We start from the raw sequence: 20,429 nt of genomic DNA, 5'->3' as shown, positions 1-20,429 counted from the left end.
CCGAGATGTCAAAGATCCTCAGAGTTATTTTGGATTGATCAGAGCCACAGTAAACCCACCCAAGGGCCTTTAATTTCCAGTCTTGCCCTACAGAACTGCAGCGGGCAAGCTAGTGTTCACCCTCTGCCGTACATGCGCTGAGCTTAACAACCAACAGGGGCCCTGCATGCACAGCAAAGAGGAAAGAGCATTAACAGGAGTTTGGGTGACCACAGAGTTCAACAAAGCCCTGGATAGCGGGTACAAGCTGACTCAGATCACAGAGGTGTGGTATTTTGAGAACAAAAGTGACAGCATTTTTGTAGACTATATACACACATTTTTGAAGGGCAAACAAGAAGCATCAGGTTATCCTTCAGAGGCCACGGATGATGAGAGCAGAAAAAAGTGTGTGACAGACTACCATCAGGGTATCTTGCTGGATGCAGATAAAATCAAATCAAATGGTAAATGGTAAATGGAATGTACTTATATAGCGCTTTATCCAGTCTTTAAGACCCCTCAAAGCGCTTTGCATACTACATGTCATTCACCCATTCACACCCATTCATACAGAGCAGTGTACCTTACTCTATAGGACCTAACATTCATACACATTCACACACCGTTGGCCATGCCATCGGGAGCAACTCAGGGTTAAGTATCTTGCCCAAGGATACATCGACATGTTGACTGCATGGGCTGGGATCGAACCCACAACCTTCTGGTTGAAAGACGACCGCACTCCCTCGTAGCCACAGTCGCCCAAATCCAGCCAAAAGACAAGTGTCAAAACTATGTCTCAACAGTTTCTGGGGCAAATTTGCCCAGAGAAACAATCTGACTCAGACTAAGATTGTGACCAAAACAGAAGAATTTCTTAATCTCTTGTTTTCAGCTAGCATAAGGTTAAGTATTTCTCATTCCTCAACGACAGGACGGCTCTTGTTCAGTGGTGTTACGGAGAAAATTGCTATTCTCCTCCCAACAAGGTAGATAACATATTCATTGCAGCATTCACCACAGCGTATGCCAGACTGAAACTATACAGTGAGTTGGAGAAATTACAGCACAGAGTTTTCTACTACGACACAGATAGTATAATCTATGTGACAAGACAGGGGGAGACTCCACTGCCCATGGGGGTTTACCTGGGGGATCTGACAGATGAACTGGGGGGCGACACGATTGAAGAGTTTGTTTCAGCAGGCCCTAAAAGTTATGCTTACCAAACCAAAAATCAGAAAAAGGTTGTGATGAGATTAAAAGGGATCACACAAATGCACAAATGTTGTGAACGAGTGAACTTTGACAGTCTAACAGATCTGGTGGAAGGCTACACTGTAAACAATTACCAGCATTTCACAACATTTAACAGTATTATTTTACAGTGACATATTGTAATCAAGACCCCCTGTAATATACCTACAAATACATGCAAAAATGACTGTATCCTTGGATTTCACAGCATTTAACTATTATTTCACAATAAAAAACTGCAATCAAAATCCTCTGTAATATCACATGAAATGTTGTAATATCACAACAACATTGTAAAAATTGCAAGGATTTCACAGCATTTAAGAGTATCATATTACAGAGAAATATTGTAATCAAAAGCCCCTGTAATATCACAACAAAATATCAATAAAACAGTAGAATTGGATTTCACATTATTTAACTATTATTTCACAGTAAAGCAATGTACTCAAAATCATCTTAGCACAACCATGATAGACTATATATATAAAGAGCACAACTCATTACTGTACAATTTGAATTGTGCACCATTGCACATGTGCAGAATAGACTATTCTAACCGGCGTGTGTCCTGGCAACCCTGTCTCCTAAAAATTACGTTCCCACAGAACTAAACTGCATTCTCAATTACGTTTAGCTAGAAATGTATTTTTGCAACGATTCCAGGGATGCCTGACTTGAGTTTCTAGCACCAGGGAAAGTGGAAAAAGTGCCCCAAATCAGCGTCTTAATTTACCCAGGGCCTAGTGCTTGGTTTTCGGCATGAAAATTCAGGAAACTCCCCTGAGCATTTTTGTAAATATCTCAATTTTGGAGAGGACATCCGAGAGGAGTTGGGGGACAAACGACACATCAAATCACATCTCCACATCAAGCCGAAGCTAACTAGAATACTCTTGACTGCCTAGCATGCGGGGAAATTGGCGTGCTCTATCACCACAAGAGCGAGAGTGAAAGCGGCTTAACGGAAGGCTTTTTCCCGTTTTAAGCCGTAACGTTTGACATTCGGAGCAGCAGAGGGATGAATCTGCATGTACTCTTCGAGACGATTCCAACGACACCAAGCTCAAAGCTGTCGGACCTTCCTTTGTGCCGTCTAGAGTATTGAGAGCCATGAAAATATGACCTTTAACCTTAGTTTGCGACCTGGTTGAAGGTCACAGCGGCCCCAAATTTTGCAAGCGGGTTCCACACAAGTTAAGCAACATATTCTCAAAGTCTCGGAGCGCCATGCACCTTTTTTCAATTTTTTTCAATTTTCTCTCCCTCCCTCACCAAAGGGTGTCCAATCCTTTGCTCTAGACAGGATTTTGTGAGAGTTTGACATTAGATTGAAAAAAAATTCTGGGTGGGTTACGGTTCCCATATTTCAAATACCTTATCTGGACCCTATTTAGAGTCCCCTGGTGAAAAAATTATCTTTCCAGCCCTTTCCAAAGTCAGGTTATTAAAGATTATTCAACAAAACATTTCAATAACGTGCTTTAACCACTAGGTGTCCCTATTTACCAATTGGATCAAATATATAAATCAGCCGGATTAGTGTTGAGAAAGTTGAAGATCACGTGACATACACGCCAGAAAAAACGTCATTTCCGGGTATTTGTCAACCGTAGGTGTCACGTTTGAAGGGACGAAACGGAACGTCATCGCTCGAACGTCCAATCATATCGCGCTTTGAGGAACCCAAAGCCTCCTGACAGAGATGCCTTGATCCTTTCGAAAATTCGCACGGAGGCAACAGTCAAGGTGAACATCTGTGAGTTTCTCCAAGGCGGTTACCATCGGTAAACAGCAAGTAAGTACTGCCCATAATGTGGAGTAGTGGTGGATATTATGTGCTTTCGATTGCAAACGCCAGTGGAGTAGTGTCGTTTTGGTTTGTACATGGTAGTGAATAGATAGCTAGCGTTAGCTAGTAACATTAGCTTGATAGCAGCCATGTCCACCTTCAAGCAGGTGGCTTTAACGTTAGCCTAGCTAGTGCTAGCCAGCGCCGTATTTGGCTATGGTAGATGGCTCTGGTGCTAGCCAGCCAACTGTTGCTGACTGTTCCATTTGTTGGCAGAAGGCTTATGCTGTATTCGAATGAAAGAGCGAACAATGAATACTTTAACAGGTAAGACTGGCATAATTGCCATTGGTATAAGCTAGTTAGCTTAGTATTGCTGCTAAGTTTGTATTCTGAAGCCATGGTCTAACTAACTTACTAGTAGGTTAGCTGATGTTAGCTAGCTAATGAATGTTTCTTGTGCTAGGTGGTTGGTGGTTTCATGACATTGTCTTATCAAATTAGGCCTAATCTAAATCGGTGTCAAAGTTGGTAACTTTAGTTGCTCTTATAATGTTCTTAATGAATTCGTCACGAACCCTATTGCACATTCGTGTCACCACGTCTTGGCTTTCAGAATATTAAAAACTTGTGCTCTCTCCTGACAGACTGAGAGGCTGATAACCTCAGCTCAGTGACGTAAAGGCACACCTTTTATATCATCATTATAGTTTAAAAAAAATAAGAGACTAAATGAAAAACAGGTATAAAATACTATATGACAGTAACACAACGGTTGTTAAAAATAACAAGAATACAGTTTAAAAGGTGAGTGATTTGTAAGATATCCATAAAGAAAAATAAAATCTGTTTACAGTTCTGTTTCATATGGGTGTTGAGAGATGTATCCATAGATCTCTTAATGTTGCTCTGAGACACAGAGTTCAACATTTTATGACTGAGCATTCTGCTCTCAAAACATGCTCAGACATAAAAAGTTGAACTCTTTACTTAGAGTTTAAGCCTCGCCTAGCAAGGAAAGTTTCAATCACTCAATACTTTCATCAACACTACTCTGGATGATAAAGGATTACCAAACTCTCTCTCCCTCTTCACAATGTTTACAGGTTCGCAATGTTTATAGGTTTGAAATGTTTATAGGTTATTGCAATGCGTAATGTCTCAGAAAACACAAACATTTTTTATCTTATTTTATTTCTATACTATTCTAGCCTAAATTAGCTTCTACTTTTACCTGCATTTTGTAAACTGTCCTGTTTTGCACTTTTCCTGTCTTGTCCCTGCACCCTGTCCAATGTTGTCTTTATGTCAGTACCTACCAGCAACACATTTCTAGTATGTTGTAAAACTACATGGCGAATAAACAGATATTGTATCTTGTATCTTCCTCTAGGCCTACTGATTGCCTGCCTGGTGTTGACCAACGCGACGAGGTGTATTGCCTAAATCCTAAATCCAATCCACGGATTGCTTCCAAGTTGGAGGTAGGCCTAGTATGCAACACAGACCGTAGTTTATAGACTGTGCATAACTGCAGTACCCAGCTCCAGTGCTTCCCTCCATGAAGTACTGAAGCTCAGACATTTGTTACCTGTGCAGCACACCTGAGATTAATCACTTCATCCAATACTGTTTGACAGTACATTTATGTGAGCTTACCTCTCTTGCTTCCCTGTGGTGGTTTTTTACTGCCTCTATTCCAGATTTGACATCCTCGTGATCCTGGTGTGCGTGCGCCTCGAGGAAATTGCTAGTGACTGTTCGAGTGTTGTTGCAGCTAAGGTAGTTAACATTTCGATATGATTGTGTGACTGCGGTCTCGTCTAAATGGGATGCTCAACTACCTGACTGAATGGCTACACCTTTACAATATGCTCATGTTCATAATCTGCATACAAACTGAAAAATTCCTTTTGTTGGTTGCCTTTGTAATTTCTCCTTTCTCTGGTCTCCTTCTTTCTAGGTCATCAGAGAGGCCAACCATCCTCTTCAGTGTCAAGCAGCCAGGCCAACCATCCTCTTCAGTGTCAAGCAGCCAGGCTAACCATCCTCTTCAGTGTGGTGGAAAAAGAAGAGAGACCAATGCCAGATGAGAGAAGGGCCTTTGTGAACGCGTTGGTGGATCAAATGATGCAGCACGAGCGCAACCCAACCAGAGCCATGTGCCACAGCATCGTCCGATTAATAGTCAGGAGCCACCCAAAAAGCTTTGCTGACATTAGCAGGCGAGGTGAAGTTGTTGGAGATGGATGCCCCTCTCTTCTCCAACAAGTTAAAACTAGAGTGGAATATAAAACTAGGAACAACACTCTGGCTCGACGCCGACGAAGCCGAGAGGGAAGAAGGAACACTGGAGTGGCAGGAGAGTCCAGACTGACGAGAGGTCCTGTCGACCAATACGGGTATGTGTAGGGGTGGACAAAATATAGATATTGCAATTATTGTACGTTGAAGGTTTTGAAGGTTACAGTAATAATAATTCCTTGCTTTTACATAGCTCTTTTAAGGACACCCAGTGCTTTACGATGGTCTTCTCATTCACACACTGAGAAGCGGCGAACATACAGCGCCAGTGTCCTCTCCATTCACACTCACACACTAATGGCGATCAGCAACCATGCAAGGCACTGACACAACCCGTTGGGAGCAATTAGGGGTTAAAGGGGCACTGCCATGCTAGACTAACTTAGGTTATTTGAATTGAATGTTTAAATTATGTGTGTAGATTTTGTATAATCGCCGTCAGTGTAACTGTGTCCATGATAATTGAAATGTTCCCACTGCAAAACCAGTCCAAATGATCGGCCCCAATAGTATTGATTTAACCTATGATTCCTATCCCTAGGTGTGTGAGGTGGTGCCCAGCAGACTTACCAGAGGGGGAGACCGAGGCAACGTTGGAGGATTCGAAAAGGGATCTGCGGAACATCTACTCAGGTATGCAATCTACTTTATTTTTGGTGAATTGACACCTAAATAAACATCCCACATTAAGCAAAAAGGCCACCTTAATATTCAGAATGAGTAATGATGAGAGCATGAAATTAAAGGTTTGACACTCAACATTTCCCAGAGGTGGGGACATTGAATTTAATTGTTGTTACTTGGGTACTCTCAAACATGTATTTGTATGTCTGTACACAGAGGAAGGGATGGGTGGGGCAGAGAGAGCAGAACCTCTGATGGTGAGGACCTACGTCATTCTGCGGAGGTACCTCAACAGAATGCCTGCTCCAGCGATGTTGGAGGTCAAAGAGGAATGGCCTTTTCTCTTTTTTTCCGAGAGGGCTTTTCTCCCACTTTGGCCTCCTGACGGACGTCAACATACTTCAGAAGCTCCAAGAGGCCCTGGGTCAGAGAGGACAGACCATCCTGCATTTCTGCCAGAAACTGGACAACCCGAAGATCAGGGAAGTTCTGGCCAGCTATGATCCAGAGGGTTCGGAGAAGGCTGCCTGCATCCTCCAGCTCCTTATGGTCTACTTTAAGGAGCCTACGGAGAAACTGATGCTCAAAGTTGATGTACGTTATTTTTAATGTATTTAAAATGCTAAACGAGTGATTACATTAGGGGCGACTGAAGCTCAGTTGGTACAGCTGGTCTTTCATCGACCGTAGGGTTGGTGGTTCGAATCCTGGCTCTGACTGTCCGCATGTCGGAAGTATCCTTGAGCAAGACACTTAACCCCCAAGTTGCTCCAAATGGGCCGAGCTGATCTGGGTTGAGCTGTAGTGCGCGGATTAGCTGTTGCCTTAGCATCAACCAGGCGGGGGCTGCACATTGGTTTGCGGACGTCCATTTGTAAGCGCTTTGGGTGTCTTGAAAAGCGCTATATAAATGCAAGTCATTATTATTAGACCATTTATTATGTTCTGATTTACCTCTGACCAATGAACAATCTTCATCCTTGCATAATGTTAAATCTATGCTATTGTGTGTTACTTTGTTACAGACCTGTTCCACTGCTGCTGATGTAGTGAATACTGCAGCACTCCCAAGCACCCCCTGCTTGATCATTCAAGGTAATGTAATGTTCAGGGATGGGATTTTTCCTATTTATACAGGATTTCCTGCTTTTCTGACCTGAATGGCTAGACTTCACTGCTGCTTTTATTCTTGTTATATAATTTCTCTTAGGACATCCCTGTTCTGCTCCACCATCGATGAGGGATAGGATACTGAATGGTTACTCTAAAGAGCTTAAGTGTTCCTTTGCATCGAGGGGAGAATCTGACTGAAGGCCTTCCATCGCTCCTGCACTCCATTCAAGTCCAGTCTGTGAAACGACACTTACGATACTCTGACGCCACATGTTTCAGCGATTCGCGTTAGTTAAAATCTCTAGCCTGTTTCAATGATTCAGGGGTCTGACGAGTTGACATGTTCTCGTTCCAGCTGGGCTCGTAACCATCTACCCATAGAGGAATGAGGTTAAACCGTCTAGCCATAAAGGCAGAGGGAGGAGGGCTAGGGAGTTGCTTTGTCGTTCAGCCAGATTCTCCTATCTGCACAGGGACCTTTGATACTTTTACAGTGACTGTTAAGTAGCCTACCTCACTGATGGTGGAGTAGAAAAGTGCTGTCCACCTGAAGTGGAGGGTTCTGTGTAATGTCCTTGCATGCTCTGTACTGTATATTTTCCTGCTTTTTGGTCCTTGGCCAATCATGAATGTTACTCGGATCTGGTATGGACATTTCTAGCTCAAGTATTATTTTTGTTTTGATTGATTCTAGGAATGTACCTATCCACAATAACGCATGACGGGGTATCTGTTCATTTCAGGTGACACAATGAAGCCTTCTGGGTGGATGCTATCCATCGAGGGACAAGTGGTAATGGGCCCACACCCATTTTTTTTGCATGGGGTAGCTGCTTTATTCAGCAGCTACTATGTCTTCAACATCGAATATCCCGTTGGATCATGCACACTGGAGTTCATCCAAAGGTATTGTAACACTCAAACACATGATCAATGTCATCAGTAAGACTTATCATGCAAAGATGTGTTTCACTATCTGGCTATTAAGTCCATGCCTTTCAACAGAGGCCATAAAGTAGATTAAATGCTTTGAGTATGAAGCCTGGAACCAATTATGCGAATTGGGACCACACCATCACTTGATGTTGCTGGGCTATCTTGTTAAAAAATTTGACATAATGGTTTAATTCACATTTATAGTATGGCTTCAAAATTCGGATAAATAAGTAAACCTTATGTTTAATGCTGTGTACCTGGACTCACATTCAGGTTCAGGTCCGGACTCAAGTCCAGAGGTTCAGGTTCAGGTCCGGACTTATAAGTCCGGACTTGTGTCAAGTTGTGTGAGTAACTAAAGTGAACTTATTGTGAGCTAATTATCAATTGAAAATAAACTCATAATCATCTCAAATTCGTCAGGTTTATTGTGCGCCCTTCCAACTTGTGTCTACACCATGTCTTTTCTAGAACTCTACATGTGTTACTAACTACACAACACAACTACATACAGTGATGTACATACAAGACTCAATATGCAAGAGTACAAGTCTATGTGTTCTTGTTCAAGAACAACAGCATATTGACATTGTCTGGGTCAGGGGTCTGCAACCTTTTTGACCAAAAGAGCCATTTCGCTCCTTTTTCTCCAAAATATTTTTGCCTGGAGCCGCAAAACATATTTCATAGCTTGATAGCTAATAAAGTTGTATTTATTGTTATATCAGACAAAAACTACAGTTGTTTTGCATTTATTAGGCTATTTATTACATTATATAAAACTGTTAGCCTCTAATAAGAAACAAAGAACTCCTATAAGGAGAATTATAAATAATACACAGGCCTACTTTAAGATAAATTAAACACAGCACTTGGGGAGTCCTCTGCACATTTGAAGGAAAACAAATATTATTAAAATAGGCCCACTTTGAAATAAATAAAACATATAGCTGCACCCTAAAAAGAGTTAAAGGTAGGGTAGGTAAGAATGGAGAAACCAGCTCGAGTGCGCTAGAATTTGAAAATACACAACTGGAAAAAATAGGCCTTCTTCATCAATGAGGCCACGAGATAAGTTTGTGCACAGATGGAAGGCTGATAGGCAGGTAGGCCATCCAGTTATTTTAGCCGGGTCGGCTAAAATGATTGGTTGTGCTTTTTACAGCGCTACGGCTTCCAGAGATTCATTTTTGTAAGTATTTATTGTCAAAGCATTTGATATATTCATTGCTATCGGGACGTTAAGAGCATTCCATGGAATATAACAAAAAGTGTTTTCTGAAATAAATTACATACCCCATTGAATTATGACTGAAGATTGTCAGCTGTCTTCCTCTCCCGTGTTGTTCCTCGATACGTAAAGGCTGCAGCACCGTTGACAACTTCTCTCTACATATCAAACATACCGGTAAACCAGCATCGTTTGCTGTGAAAGCATATAACTCTGTCCACACAGAATTAAATCCTGTGTTCCTCCGGTACTTTTCTTTGATTTATCCATAGTTCGCTCATCAAGCCGGGGGTCTCCGCGCGAGCGCCTCCAAGAAAAGGCGCTCGCGTGGGACCGTAGCAGGATGTGACGCATATTTTAGTTGACCTAATTAAAACCGTTTTGTTTTTTATTTATGTGTCACAGTATCACCTCAAAATACAAAACATTTTCAACCGTGCAACAAAATATAAATAGTCCTACAAATACTTTTATTTTATATCCTTCTTATTTTTGTCTAAGCTCAAGGGAGCCAGAGCAGAGGGCTTAAAGGGCCGCTTGCGGCCCGTGGGCCGCGGGTTGCCGACCCCTGGTCTGGGTGAAGTGTTGCTCTTTCGGCAGACACTATATCACCATACATACAAAGGAGTTAGCTTAGCTACACTACCAAATATGGCAACCAGCATCCCACGCTGTCAGTGTCCACTATGTCGAAGCCAGCTTCCCTTGACGTCACACAGATCTCGCGAGCAGTTGCGATATTTTGCGAGACTTTGTGAGTTCAGTAATGGCCGCCATATCAGAAGCCAAAACAATGTTTTTCGTCTTTTCTCAGCGCAAATTTCTCGATCTATGGAAGGTTTTAGATGGTTTAGAACAAAAAGGAGAATATACGTAAGTACCGGTTCCCGACGTTCCGGTTTTAACCGGACTTGAACCGAAACTTTTTACAAGTCCAGTACCGGTTCGGCGTACCGGTACGCAGCACTACTTATGTTAGAGGTACCTGAGGCACTCTGCTAGGCTACAAATAATGTTATTGTGAGAGGATGATCCAACAGGTTTGGACTAGTAACAGTCGGTGTGGGAAAAGACACAGGTGAACACCTTGATAAATGCTGCCTGCAATACATGAGTCTAATTAAAACTGAAACTTATCTTTGCTTATTAACAGGGCTTCTTGGGCATCAACCCGGAGAAAGGCTCCAAGGCAAAGAAGCGAAGCTCCATTAACCCTCACGTGAGCACCCTTCACCGGAAGCTGATAGACTTAGAATGGTCTGCATAGACTGCATGGTGTGCGGGGACAAGTCCAGTGGGAAGCATTACGGTCAGTTCACCTGCGAGGGATTATTTGTTTAAAGGATCCGTTAAGGGTTCATCTGTTTTTTATGGATAGTTCAGGTGAACTAGTTCATGTTCCTGTTTGTTTACTCTGTTGTTTACACTGTTGTTTATTTTGTCAATAAATATGCCATTGGGCTTCCATTGATTTTACCTCATTTGTGCGTTTGGTGTTGTTTTTAATTGTACAATAAGATTACGTGCATTTGTGTAGTGCAGCTCCAGTACTTCCAGGAGGAAGCTCACACTTTGGTTTCCTGTTAAACTTGGACAGGAAACCATTGTATGAGCTTCCTCCAGGAAGTACTGGAGTTGGGGCTTACAGTTATGCACATGTATCATTGTAAATTCACAGTAAATTACTGGCTACTCCTGCATTACTTTCACAGTACACATTGTAAATTCACAGTAAATTACTGGCTACTCCTGCATTACTTTCACAATAGAAATGTAAAAGTACAGGCCCTTGTTGTAATGCATGTACAACAAAATGATGTAATTCCCCAGTAACATACTGTAATATCACAGTAATTGAAGCTGTGAAGTTACAGTATACAGTTGTACCTTTACAACAATGTATTGTAATATCATGGATGTGAAATTACAATACATTGCTGTGAAGACATTCACAGTAAATTGCTGTGAACCTTACTGTGAAAGTCATGCAACAAGTTGCCAGGTAATTATTGTGAATTCACAGTGGATATTTTTACAGTGTACGTTCAAAACTCTGAGAGGGGGAGGGTAATTGAGGCTCCGCAACACAACATTGTACGGAATAAAGAGGGTTTCGTTTTGAGAAATGTGTCATTCACCAAAAAGTTCAGAGTTGTGTTTGATAAGAGACGTCTGCTAGACGGAGGAAATACTTTGCCTTTTGGGTAATCGAGAAATAAGAAGAGACAAAAATGTTTTCACCCAGCCAAATTGATTTTGAGCCTAGACTACGTGTTCCTTTTTCTTGTTTAGTAGTTGGTCCCAATGGGTGTGGAAAAACTTTTTTTGTCAAGAATGTATTGCAAAATTGTATTCATGTGATGGATGTACAGCCTCAAAATATTGTGTGGATTTATACTTCTTTCCAGCCCATGTATGCAGAACTGCAGGAAAATAATAAAAATATGAAATTCATCAAAGGTCTGCCTGAATCATTTGAAGACGAATCTCTATTTCCTCCTAATCAGAGTCATTTGATTATATTGGACAATGTTATATTTCAGGCCTCCGAGCATGCTGAAGTAGTCAGACTTTTCACCCAATACCGTCATCACAGGAATATGAGTGTTATGATCAGTGCTTGAATTGGAATAAAAAAGATACTCTAAATCAGCAACAAGTATTTCGCACAAAGTCATAGTATATCCTATAATGCTGGTGGGTTTATCTCTTTACTGTATATTTTAGAAAGGCTCACTGTACTTAAACAAAATGACTCAGGGTGCATCTGAGATTAGAGGGGGTGCAGTGGTAAAGTGCTATTTTTATAAGTGGGGATTGGACCTGACACCCTCTAGTCTAGGGGGGTCCGGGGGCATGCTCCCCCGGGAACATTTTTTTTAAAATATTGAAGGTAGATGCATCAATCTGGTGCAATTTGAGAGCAAAATGAAGAGATATATGGATACCTCTCAACATCCATAAGGAAACAACTGTAAACAGATTTACTTTTTCTTTATGGATATAAAAGAAAGTAAAGCTTGACTCCTACTGGCTGGTTAAATGACTCCTCGTCCCTGAGGCCACTACCAGTTTTTTGTGCCATTTTGCTGGATGTATTTGTCAATAGCGTTGCTGCAAAAGTGATAGCCCTCTAGTTTAAATCTACTACCCAAAACGAAACATATGGAGATGGGTTACTATTTAAAAAAAATTGCAAATCTATTTGGGAACAGTGGGGCCGGGCCTCAAATCCTATAGGGGGGTCCAGGGGCATGCTCCCCCGGTAAGATTGTTTTTTAAATGTTGGACTTAAATGCATCAATCTGGTGCATTTTGAGGGGGAAATAAAGAGACTACACCCATATGAAACAAAAATGTATACATTTAAATAATCATAAAATCATAAGTACATGGCTATAACCAATAACATACAATATCCAATATGAAAAAACATTGAAACTTGTTTATTTATTTGTTTTTGGTTCATTTATAGTTGTGAGTGTGTCTGGGCTCCTGAATCGGCCTCTCCTGTCTCCCTCCTCTCCCCCCTGCTCCTCTTTGAGGCAACAGCAAAGACTAGTTTTAGCTCTCAACAAGTTTATCTTACCTTTTTTCACCTAGTTAACATTTTTTTTGTATTATTCATGCATATTTTACTAATCACTACCCCCTCAAATGGAAATATGTGTTTACATAAATGGTGACCGAACCGTTTGAGACCCACTGAGATAACTTAAACTAAGTTAACTATCTAAAGACTCAGAGAGTAATTTACCTCACCAGAGCTGTAGTTATCAGCCTCTCAGTCTGACAGCAAAGGACCCTCCCTCCACCTTGTTGTTGAAACAGCTCCTTATATCCGTTAGCGCAGCTAGCTAGCACCAGATGCTAACAACAATACACGTAACCGGTGCGCGCGCTTTCTCGCTCGCTCGCGCCACACATACACCAACACACACCCTCCCGCAACACACACCCTCCCGAGCTTGAATGACACACAGAGACCAATCGAGGGCATTAGTATGATCTGTATGAAAGTGGCAATGTCGGCAGGCCACGTCATGTAGACAGCCAGTCACCCTCTGTGAGGCAGAGTCAGACCCACATTTGCGCTGCGTTGCGTTTACAATATATACGTATATTGCCGGCGGCTGAGTACCGGCATTTTACTGAGTACCGGCACCTTGCGGGTACTCAGTAAGAAGTGCCAGTACCACATGGGTAAAAATCAGAAGTGCCGGTACTGCGTACCGGTGAGTACCGGCCCAATTCAAGCACTGGTTATGATATGATGCTTACACAGAATGTTTTTTATCAGGGGAAAAATAGTCGTAGCATTAGTTTGAATACTAATTACATGGTCTTGTTTAAAAAAACCCGAGACAGATTGCAGATGAACATACTTGCTCAGCAAATATACCCTGGCAATAAATCATTTTTCCTACAGAGTTTTGAAGACGCCACCAAAGAACCTCACGGTTATTTCATCGTAGACATGACCCCCAGCTGTCCAGACATCTACAGACTTAGATCGGGAGCACTACCTAACCAGTGGTTAGTTGTTTATGTACCAAAACCGAAAACTTGAAACAGTATGTCAGCCCGTTTAAAACGAAACATGCCGATGCTGAAGGCCTTTTGTAACGCCAAGCCCTCGAAGCGCAAGGATATACTCAAGAACTGCTCCACGGATTGTATTCAATCACTCTGTGAGCTTTCTTTAAGTCTTCTAAAGGGTAACATTCCACTATCTGGCGCTCAGTATAACAAACTGAAAAAACAAAAGAAGATTATCAAACTCTTGGCCAATAAAAAGGCCAACTTTAAAACTAAATTTAAGGCCTTAAGAAAGCAATCTGGAGGCTTTCTTCTGCCTCTGCTAGGTGCTGTGATTTCCCGTTTTAGCGCAGCTTTTAGGAGGACTCATTCGACCATGAGTCAAAAGATGTTTTTGTTATCACCTCACCAGTTTAATCAACTCAATCTGGCGGGTGTAACTAACCCCCATAGTAAGGAAACAATGAGACGCACTGCCGAAGATGCTCTGGATGAAAAGATGAGAGCGGTGTTAAACGAAACAGGACCCTCTTATGAAAAAATAAGAAAATACAGCGGCTTGCTGCAGCGATATCTCACCTTACTCAAACAAGACGGGAAGGAGGAACGACATATTGCTTTAACTCCAGACACGGGGTTGGTAAAAGGAGAAGAAAAGGATGACATGTTGAAGGAATATTTGAAGTATTAAAGTAACGTGGTATGGCAGGAAAGTTCAATCTGGTATATTCCTTTTAATGTCACCTTATATATATTCATGTGTGTTAAATTAGAAGGGACAAAGTATCTTTTCCCTCCCCCAATATATTGAGGTGAAGTCCTTGTGTTTAGAGAAGAGATGTGAGCAGGGGACATCCTTATTTGGAGATAGTCCCAAGACGCTGGAATGTTTCCCTCGTAAAAGAAGGGTGTGCGTTACACATTCTTGGAGCAGATGTGTGTGTGTTTTCATTGCAGTAAATATAAGTGCTACATGATTACTGGTCAACTATACCTCTGTTCTTATTCTTTCATGTGTGGGTACTAAATGGCTACAAACATTGTGGAGAAATTAGCTTAAACATCTTTTATTACTCTATATGAAATGGAAGCAGTTTTTTATGACAGGGACGAGAGAGTTGGGGGAGGGGACACATTCCGAAGAGTTTCAGCATGTCAATTATCAGGGGAATCGACTTGTTTTCAATAGATATGTGTGGTTGGTTACTTTGTATTAATAATAACAGTATGTGTAAAGGAAGCTGGAAATATACAATGTGAAACCTTTTATTTGAAGTAAAGATGTGAACAATAGCTCAAACAAATGGAAGGGCCATAGGACAAATGAGTGTGTTCTCTGTATTAGGCCTGTGTGAAGTTTGACTATTTGAAAAGCATCTCTAATACTGCTTAAGAGCATAGGTAATGTGTTCCTCGTTATTATTGATATGAAAGTAATTAACATGTATTACGTATATTTAGCCAACTATAACAACTATATCTTAAAACATACTTTTAACTTGTGTGTGGTAACCTGAAGGGGGGAAGATGGACTCAGGGACAAAGGGCCATAAAGGAGGTGTGTGCTGGCTACAAGATGTGAACCAGGTTTCTTCTGCTGTGTCGCACTGATTGGGTGCGACAGGCCATGTGTTGGTCTCTGCCAATAAGATGACCTCGGGGGGAAAGCCCGCACACACCCCCTCCTGTGTTTTTAGTATGAAACACTGTGTTTTCCAGGGGTTCGACCTCTTTTTCTTCAGGCTGACCAGGAGGGTAGGACAGGAGAGAGAGCAGGAAGTACTTCCTTTGTCTTTGTGTTTGTATTTGTATTTTGTATTGTTACTGTTTATCATTAAAGCAAGATTATTGTTTAACTTGTATTCTGGTGTTTCTTAATCCCTTCCTTTTCACGAATTTACCCAGCTTATCAAACGACACGCGGAGACGAGGTTGGTTTTCAACATCCTCCAAATCTCCAACAATGTCCAATGATAAAATAAAGAACGAGGTACTTCAACACCTCCCTAAGCGTTACCGTAAGAATGCAGAGTAGATTATGAGTAAATTAGTCACGAGTACAGATGGATGGACCCCCACGGAGGAATTTGTAGAAAAGGGTACAGCTGTAAAAGGTTCACACATGTTAGATTTATTTAAACATCTGTCGTCCTCGTATAAAACAAATGTCCAGGAGCCTAAAGGCTGTTTTTTTTTTTTAAATAGTATGAATGAGCTCAACATTCCTTTATCAGCTTTTCAAAACCTACACGCTCGTGAACAATATCGTGTAGTCAAAGAGGGCGACCTATATGGAGAAAATATGTCCAAAAGAAGAAGAAGAGGAGGAAATAATAAGTCATCTCCAACGACCCTCAGCCGTGAGGTGTCAGGAACCCTAGACACCGCAGATGCGGAAGAACCTCAGAGTGCCCCTCTTAAGAAGAAAAGAATAAGGAAAGATAGAAAAATGAGCCCCAGCTGGTTACATTTTACCCCATAAAGTTGTATTCTATTTTTGTTTTCAATAAAAGACAGAGTCACCTGAATTAATTTTGTCTTCAGACCTTTTTATTTTTATTTTCTACATTTTGTAACAATCTTTAAACATTTGTAGAGAGCAAACACTGTGGTTAAAATGAGTGTCTTTTTATGACATCTCTCACACCGTTGGTATTTTTTCACAAAATTAGTTACAGCAGCATCATTTTTTATCACATCATCTTGATATAGAGACAACACATTTTCGTAAGACAACCCAGACGCTCTTTTACATAGGTAGAAAACACAATGCTGACCACAGGCTGTAGACATGACATTCTGAAGCTGTTGATTGTGGTGTAAAATAGTTTTACATTGTTTTTCTAGAAATTGGAGGATGCTTTTGGGGTAATGACTAAAATCGGGAGGAAAGCCAAAAGAATCAAAAAAAGTCCCCACATCGTCCTCCTCTAAGCTCACTGCTAGCCAGTGTTCTCCCGGCATGTGGGAGGGGTGGGTATTTACAATCATGTATACAGGGTATCTAAATAATTGTTTTACTCGGGGTAACTGATTTGACGCCCACACCCCACCAAAAGAGTCTCCCACCATATGACGTAGCAGACTATCCAATTGATGATTATTCATGGTGTAATATCTTCTTAGTAATAATCTACCAACACTTGACGTTTTGAATTAATCTCCAGAATCGAATCAAAACAAGAATATACGATTAAAGTGGTAGTCTGTGGTAGCGGTACTCGAAATCTCATTTCCAGTCTTAAACTACCGCTTGTAGGCCTAATAGGGGACAATGCGTCAGCATCTTCCCCTGCAGTGAGATTAAATATGAATAACGAGTATCCTTGTTCGAAATCCTCTCGGTCGATACACAGAGGTAAGTCTTTCATGTATCTCCCTGTAGCCGTAAACATGTTGTAAAACTCTCTGACTGAAGACCCCTGGTTAAATTGAGGTTGGAATGCTTTGGCCGGTACTTTCCTACCGTCCTGACACAAAGCCAGATATTCCATATCATTATGAAGGAAATTAAAAGGTGAAAGCGTTCTCCTTCCGGTGAACGCTTTGTGATTGACCATACCCAATACTATGTATTTAGGCATATTACCCAGAAAGAGATTTTCTTGGGTGCATATTCTGGAATTCACCGGGATGCTGTATGTTTTGATATTCACGCGAGATAAAGGATAGAGGGCGTTGCCTCTCATCAGAGCCGCAGCATGACCTAAACGCACAGCAGGGGAGATGGTGGCTTTCTTGATAAAAAGTGAGGCCCCCAGTATTTTTAGACGACATGTCGAATCATTTGCACACATGAGAGTAAACGCATCGTTAGATCTGGTGAGCTTGATTCTCAAATCTACAGAGTTCAGGAGAAGCCTCTCGCTGAAAAATATATCGGTGTGCAGGGCCCCCATTAGATGGAGTTCTCGAGATTCAGCTGTGAATACAGCTCTCTTTACTAGACCCTTGTTAGGGCCATTGGCGATCACTATGGAGTTCATAGCTCCCGCGGTGTCTTTATAAAATAAACCGGCAGTGAACTGAGTTTTTAAAGTAGAATCAGAGTAATTCAATAGCGTTTCAATCATCGCTCTGTAAGGATGAGTCAAGCTGGACTGAGAAATCAGCCTGTCCCCTAGAATAAAGTCGCTTTGGTTAAAAATTGTATTCAGTGGATAATTAACGAGGGCCACGGGGGCATCAGCTGCCAGATTAGTCCCATCTGCGTTGGTTATTTTGATCCTGAGATGCATCAAGGTGTCATTCATATCGAGGTATTTACCCCCGTCCCCGGGAATGAAAAATTCAATGGGTCCGTCATCTGTAATGGCAGACAACGGAAGGACCTCTGTGTAGTGTTTTTCATCGATAGAAAGCTGCGTCATGGGAGCCGAAAATAAATCCAGCTCAGCCATACTGCATTCAGCAGATTTGTGATGTAAAAGAGCCATATTTAACACTCTAAAATATATCTCTCCCCAATACGTTCCTTCTTCGGGGGTGTTTTTTACCTAATGATTTTCTCTTGACTGTGTGCTTCCCCTTTTTAACGCCGGCCGGAACCCGTTTTCCTGGAGGTCTCTTCCTGGCCCTTCTTGCTAAAACCATCAGACCTCCTGCTTCTTCTTGAGACCCCTGATCTGATTGGCTGCTAAATGTATGGACCGCCTTATTGATAACATCTGATGCAATATTTTTGGCCGCCGATTTCAGATGAGGTTTATCTATGGCAAATCCCTTTCTCACCAGAGGGGCTACAAAACGAAATAATCTGGAGAATATAGAACCAATGCCTCTACCGTACATAACGGTGTTCCATAAAAACCAGGCAAGGACCCCCCAGCTTGATTTTCATAGAAACTCACAAAATGGTGTGGATCGTGATGAATCATCGTTTTGCAAAAGATTGCCCGGCTTTTGAAGGTCGGAAATGAAGTTTCACTACACTCTTGCCGTAGGTAAACTTTATCGGTTCGTTCTGATCATTTTTTATCTCTATCTGTATATTCTCAATATGCGTTTTTGTTACCGGCAAGTAGTACGCAGGACTAAAATACTGGGTGATGGTGTCGCCGAATGTCCCTTTTATATCTACGGTTCTCAGGAGAGGAGCAAAAGCATCACCTACCCGCTAGTGACTGACCACGTTACTATAACAGTAGAGATGAGTTACGCCTGCATTTATATCTGCGGGGTGGGCTGCTGATTTACCATCAACTTTGAGCCACTGGTCTGGTTTTATTCCAAGCATATAAGCCACGGTTTTTGGAAAGCGAAAACGATATTATCCATCTCCTTGAAATTCAATTTTCCTGTGAATTGGACTATAGTACAAACTAACACCAGAGTCAATTTTTCTGAAGCAGGACTCGAGTTCCACCATGAGCTGACTTATGCGACTATAGTAACCTCCTCGAAACATTTGAAGCTTTAACTTGCTCGCTATCGCGGGGGCTTTTGGTTTCTTTACCCATTCAAAATAGGCTACTTCTAAAGGCATGTTATACCAGATGTGGGGGTATGACATTTCTGTCATGGCAACCTGCCACGAACCGTCCAAGTGTAAAGGTTGTGCTAGGTTTACCTGATAACTAGAGCTTGTATTGTTTTGAAATACATCAAGGCTGGCATTGGACGGCAGCGTAATGTAGAACCCTTCATTTATCTCCATGGCTGTAATGAAGGACTGAGCGTTGAGTCTGTTTGTTTTTATACATCCTTGATGGCGCCAGTCTCAACCCAGCTGTGGAATTTCTCGGGCCAGTTTTTCCAGCATACAAACATTTGTTTTTTCCCTCTCACCACACGTCTTTTCAGAATTTTCTCCACTTGAAAAGCCTTGTCACTAGATACCTTCACTTTTTGTAACTCTTTCTCATAAAAAGTCCCCTTGATCTCTTCTCCATCATAATCTTTGAGTTTGTAAACAGGTGGTTGACGAGGTAAGCCTTCAGACACCGTAAATAATTTGTCCGTATAACTCTGCTCATATTTTTTATCAAAGACCCCACTCAATTTGGATATTCTTACAAGCTCCCCCGCCTTAAAGTTCATTTTCGTAGCAGCTTTTTTACGATGGCTGGAGGGGGTGTACAGGTTGCGAAACACTTGAGCCGCATTTTCCTTGGTCACCTGCAGTGGTGTCATTTTAATACTGCGATGATAACTATTATTGTAACTTTCAATTAATTCAGGTAAGACGTCTATATATATATGAGTGTTTTTAGCTGTAAAATACCTCCACATTTTAGTTTTCAGCGTACGGTTAAATCTCTCTACCACACACGCCTTTCATATCACTGGCTGTCTCATAATTTACAATACCTCGTTTCTTCAATAAGGCTTGAAAAACTTTGTTAAAGAATTCTTTCCCTGCGTCTGTTTGTATCTTTTTAGGAATCTGACTGTGTGTTAAAATTGTATCAAAGGCTTGGGCAACCTCTATACCAGTCTTCTTCTTCATTGCCTGACCATAGGCTTTTATCTAAAATACATCTACGACTGTTAACAAATAATTAAAACCATCATTATGTTTGGACAGCGACTGCATATCGCAGAGATCAGCTTGAAATTGTTGTAGCGGTCTGAGTACGAAAACTCTGTTTCTTACAAAATGCACCCTAGACGGCTTATGCAAAGTATATGCATCCTGTTCAGATAAAAATT

The 20,429-nt window shown here is 41.5% G+C and overlaps 1 protein-coding gene across 4 annotated transcripts; it reads left to right on the top strand.

Moving 5' to 3' along the window:
- Window positions 1-2,870: 2,870 nt before the first annotated feature.
- On the top strand, window positions 2,871-11,673 carry LOC307024470 (uncharacterized protein). 4 transcript variants are annotated; one of them, XR_013803906.1, is made up of 10 exons: window positions 2,871-3,037; window positions 4,425-4,515; window positions 4,735-4,813; window positions 4,995-5,433; window positions 5,877-5,968; window positions 6,176-6,216; window positions 6,365-6,553; window positions 6,985-7,054; window positions 7,170-7,717; window positions 7,816-7,932. XR_013803906.1 is itself a non-coding variant. In XM_079658603.1 (10 exons), exons 4-10 carry the CDS (start codon window positions 5,114-5,116, stop codon window positions 10,460-10,462), a joined length of 945 nt encoding a protein of 314 aa, XP_079514729.1. In that variant the 5' UTR covers window positions 2,876-3,037; window positions 4,425-4,515; window positions 4,735-4,813; window positions 4,995-5,113; the 3' UTR covers window positions 10,463-11,673. The 4 variants fall into 4 exon arrangements, 3 of the variants coding, with proteins under 3 accessions (XP_079514731.1, XP_079514729.1, XP_079514730.1); XM_079658603.1 differs by lacking the exon at window positions 7,170-7,717 and adding an exon at window positions 10,393-11,673 and having other exon boundaries at window positions 2,876-3,037; window positions 7,816-7,978; XM_079658604.1 differs by lacking the exons at window positions 2,871-3,037; window positions 7,170-7,717 and adding exons at window positions 3,139-3,358; window positions 10,393-11,673 and having other exon boundaries at window positions 7,816-7,978.
- The last annotated feature ends 8,756 nt before the right edge of the window (window positions 11,674-20,429 follow it).

The sequence above is a fragment of the Notothenia rossii genome, assembly GCF_949606895.1.
Source record: "Notothenia rossii genome assembly, chromosome: 11".
Classification (NCBI taxonomy): Eukaryota; Metazoa; Chordata; class Actinopteri; order Perciformes; family Nototheniidae; genus Notothenia; species Notothenia rossii.
Note: the sequence above shows the minus strand (reverse complement) of the source record. Positions and strands in the feature narration are given on the sequence as shown.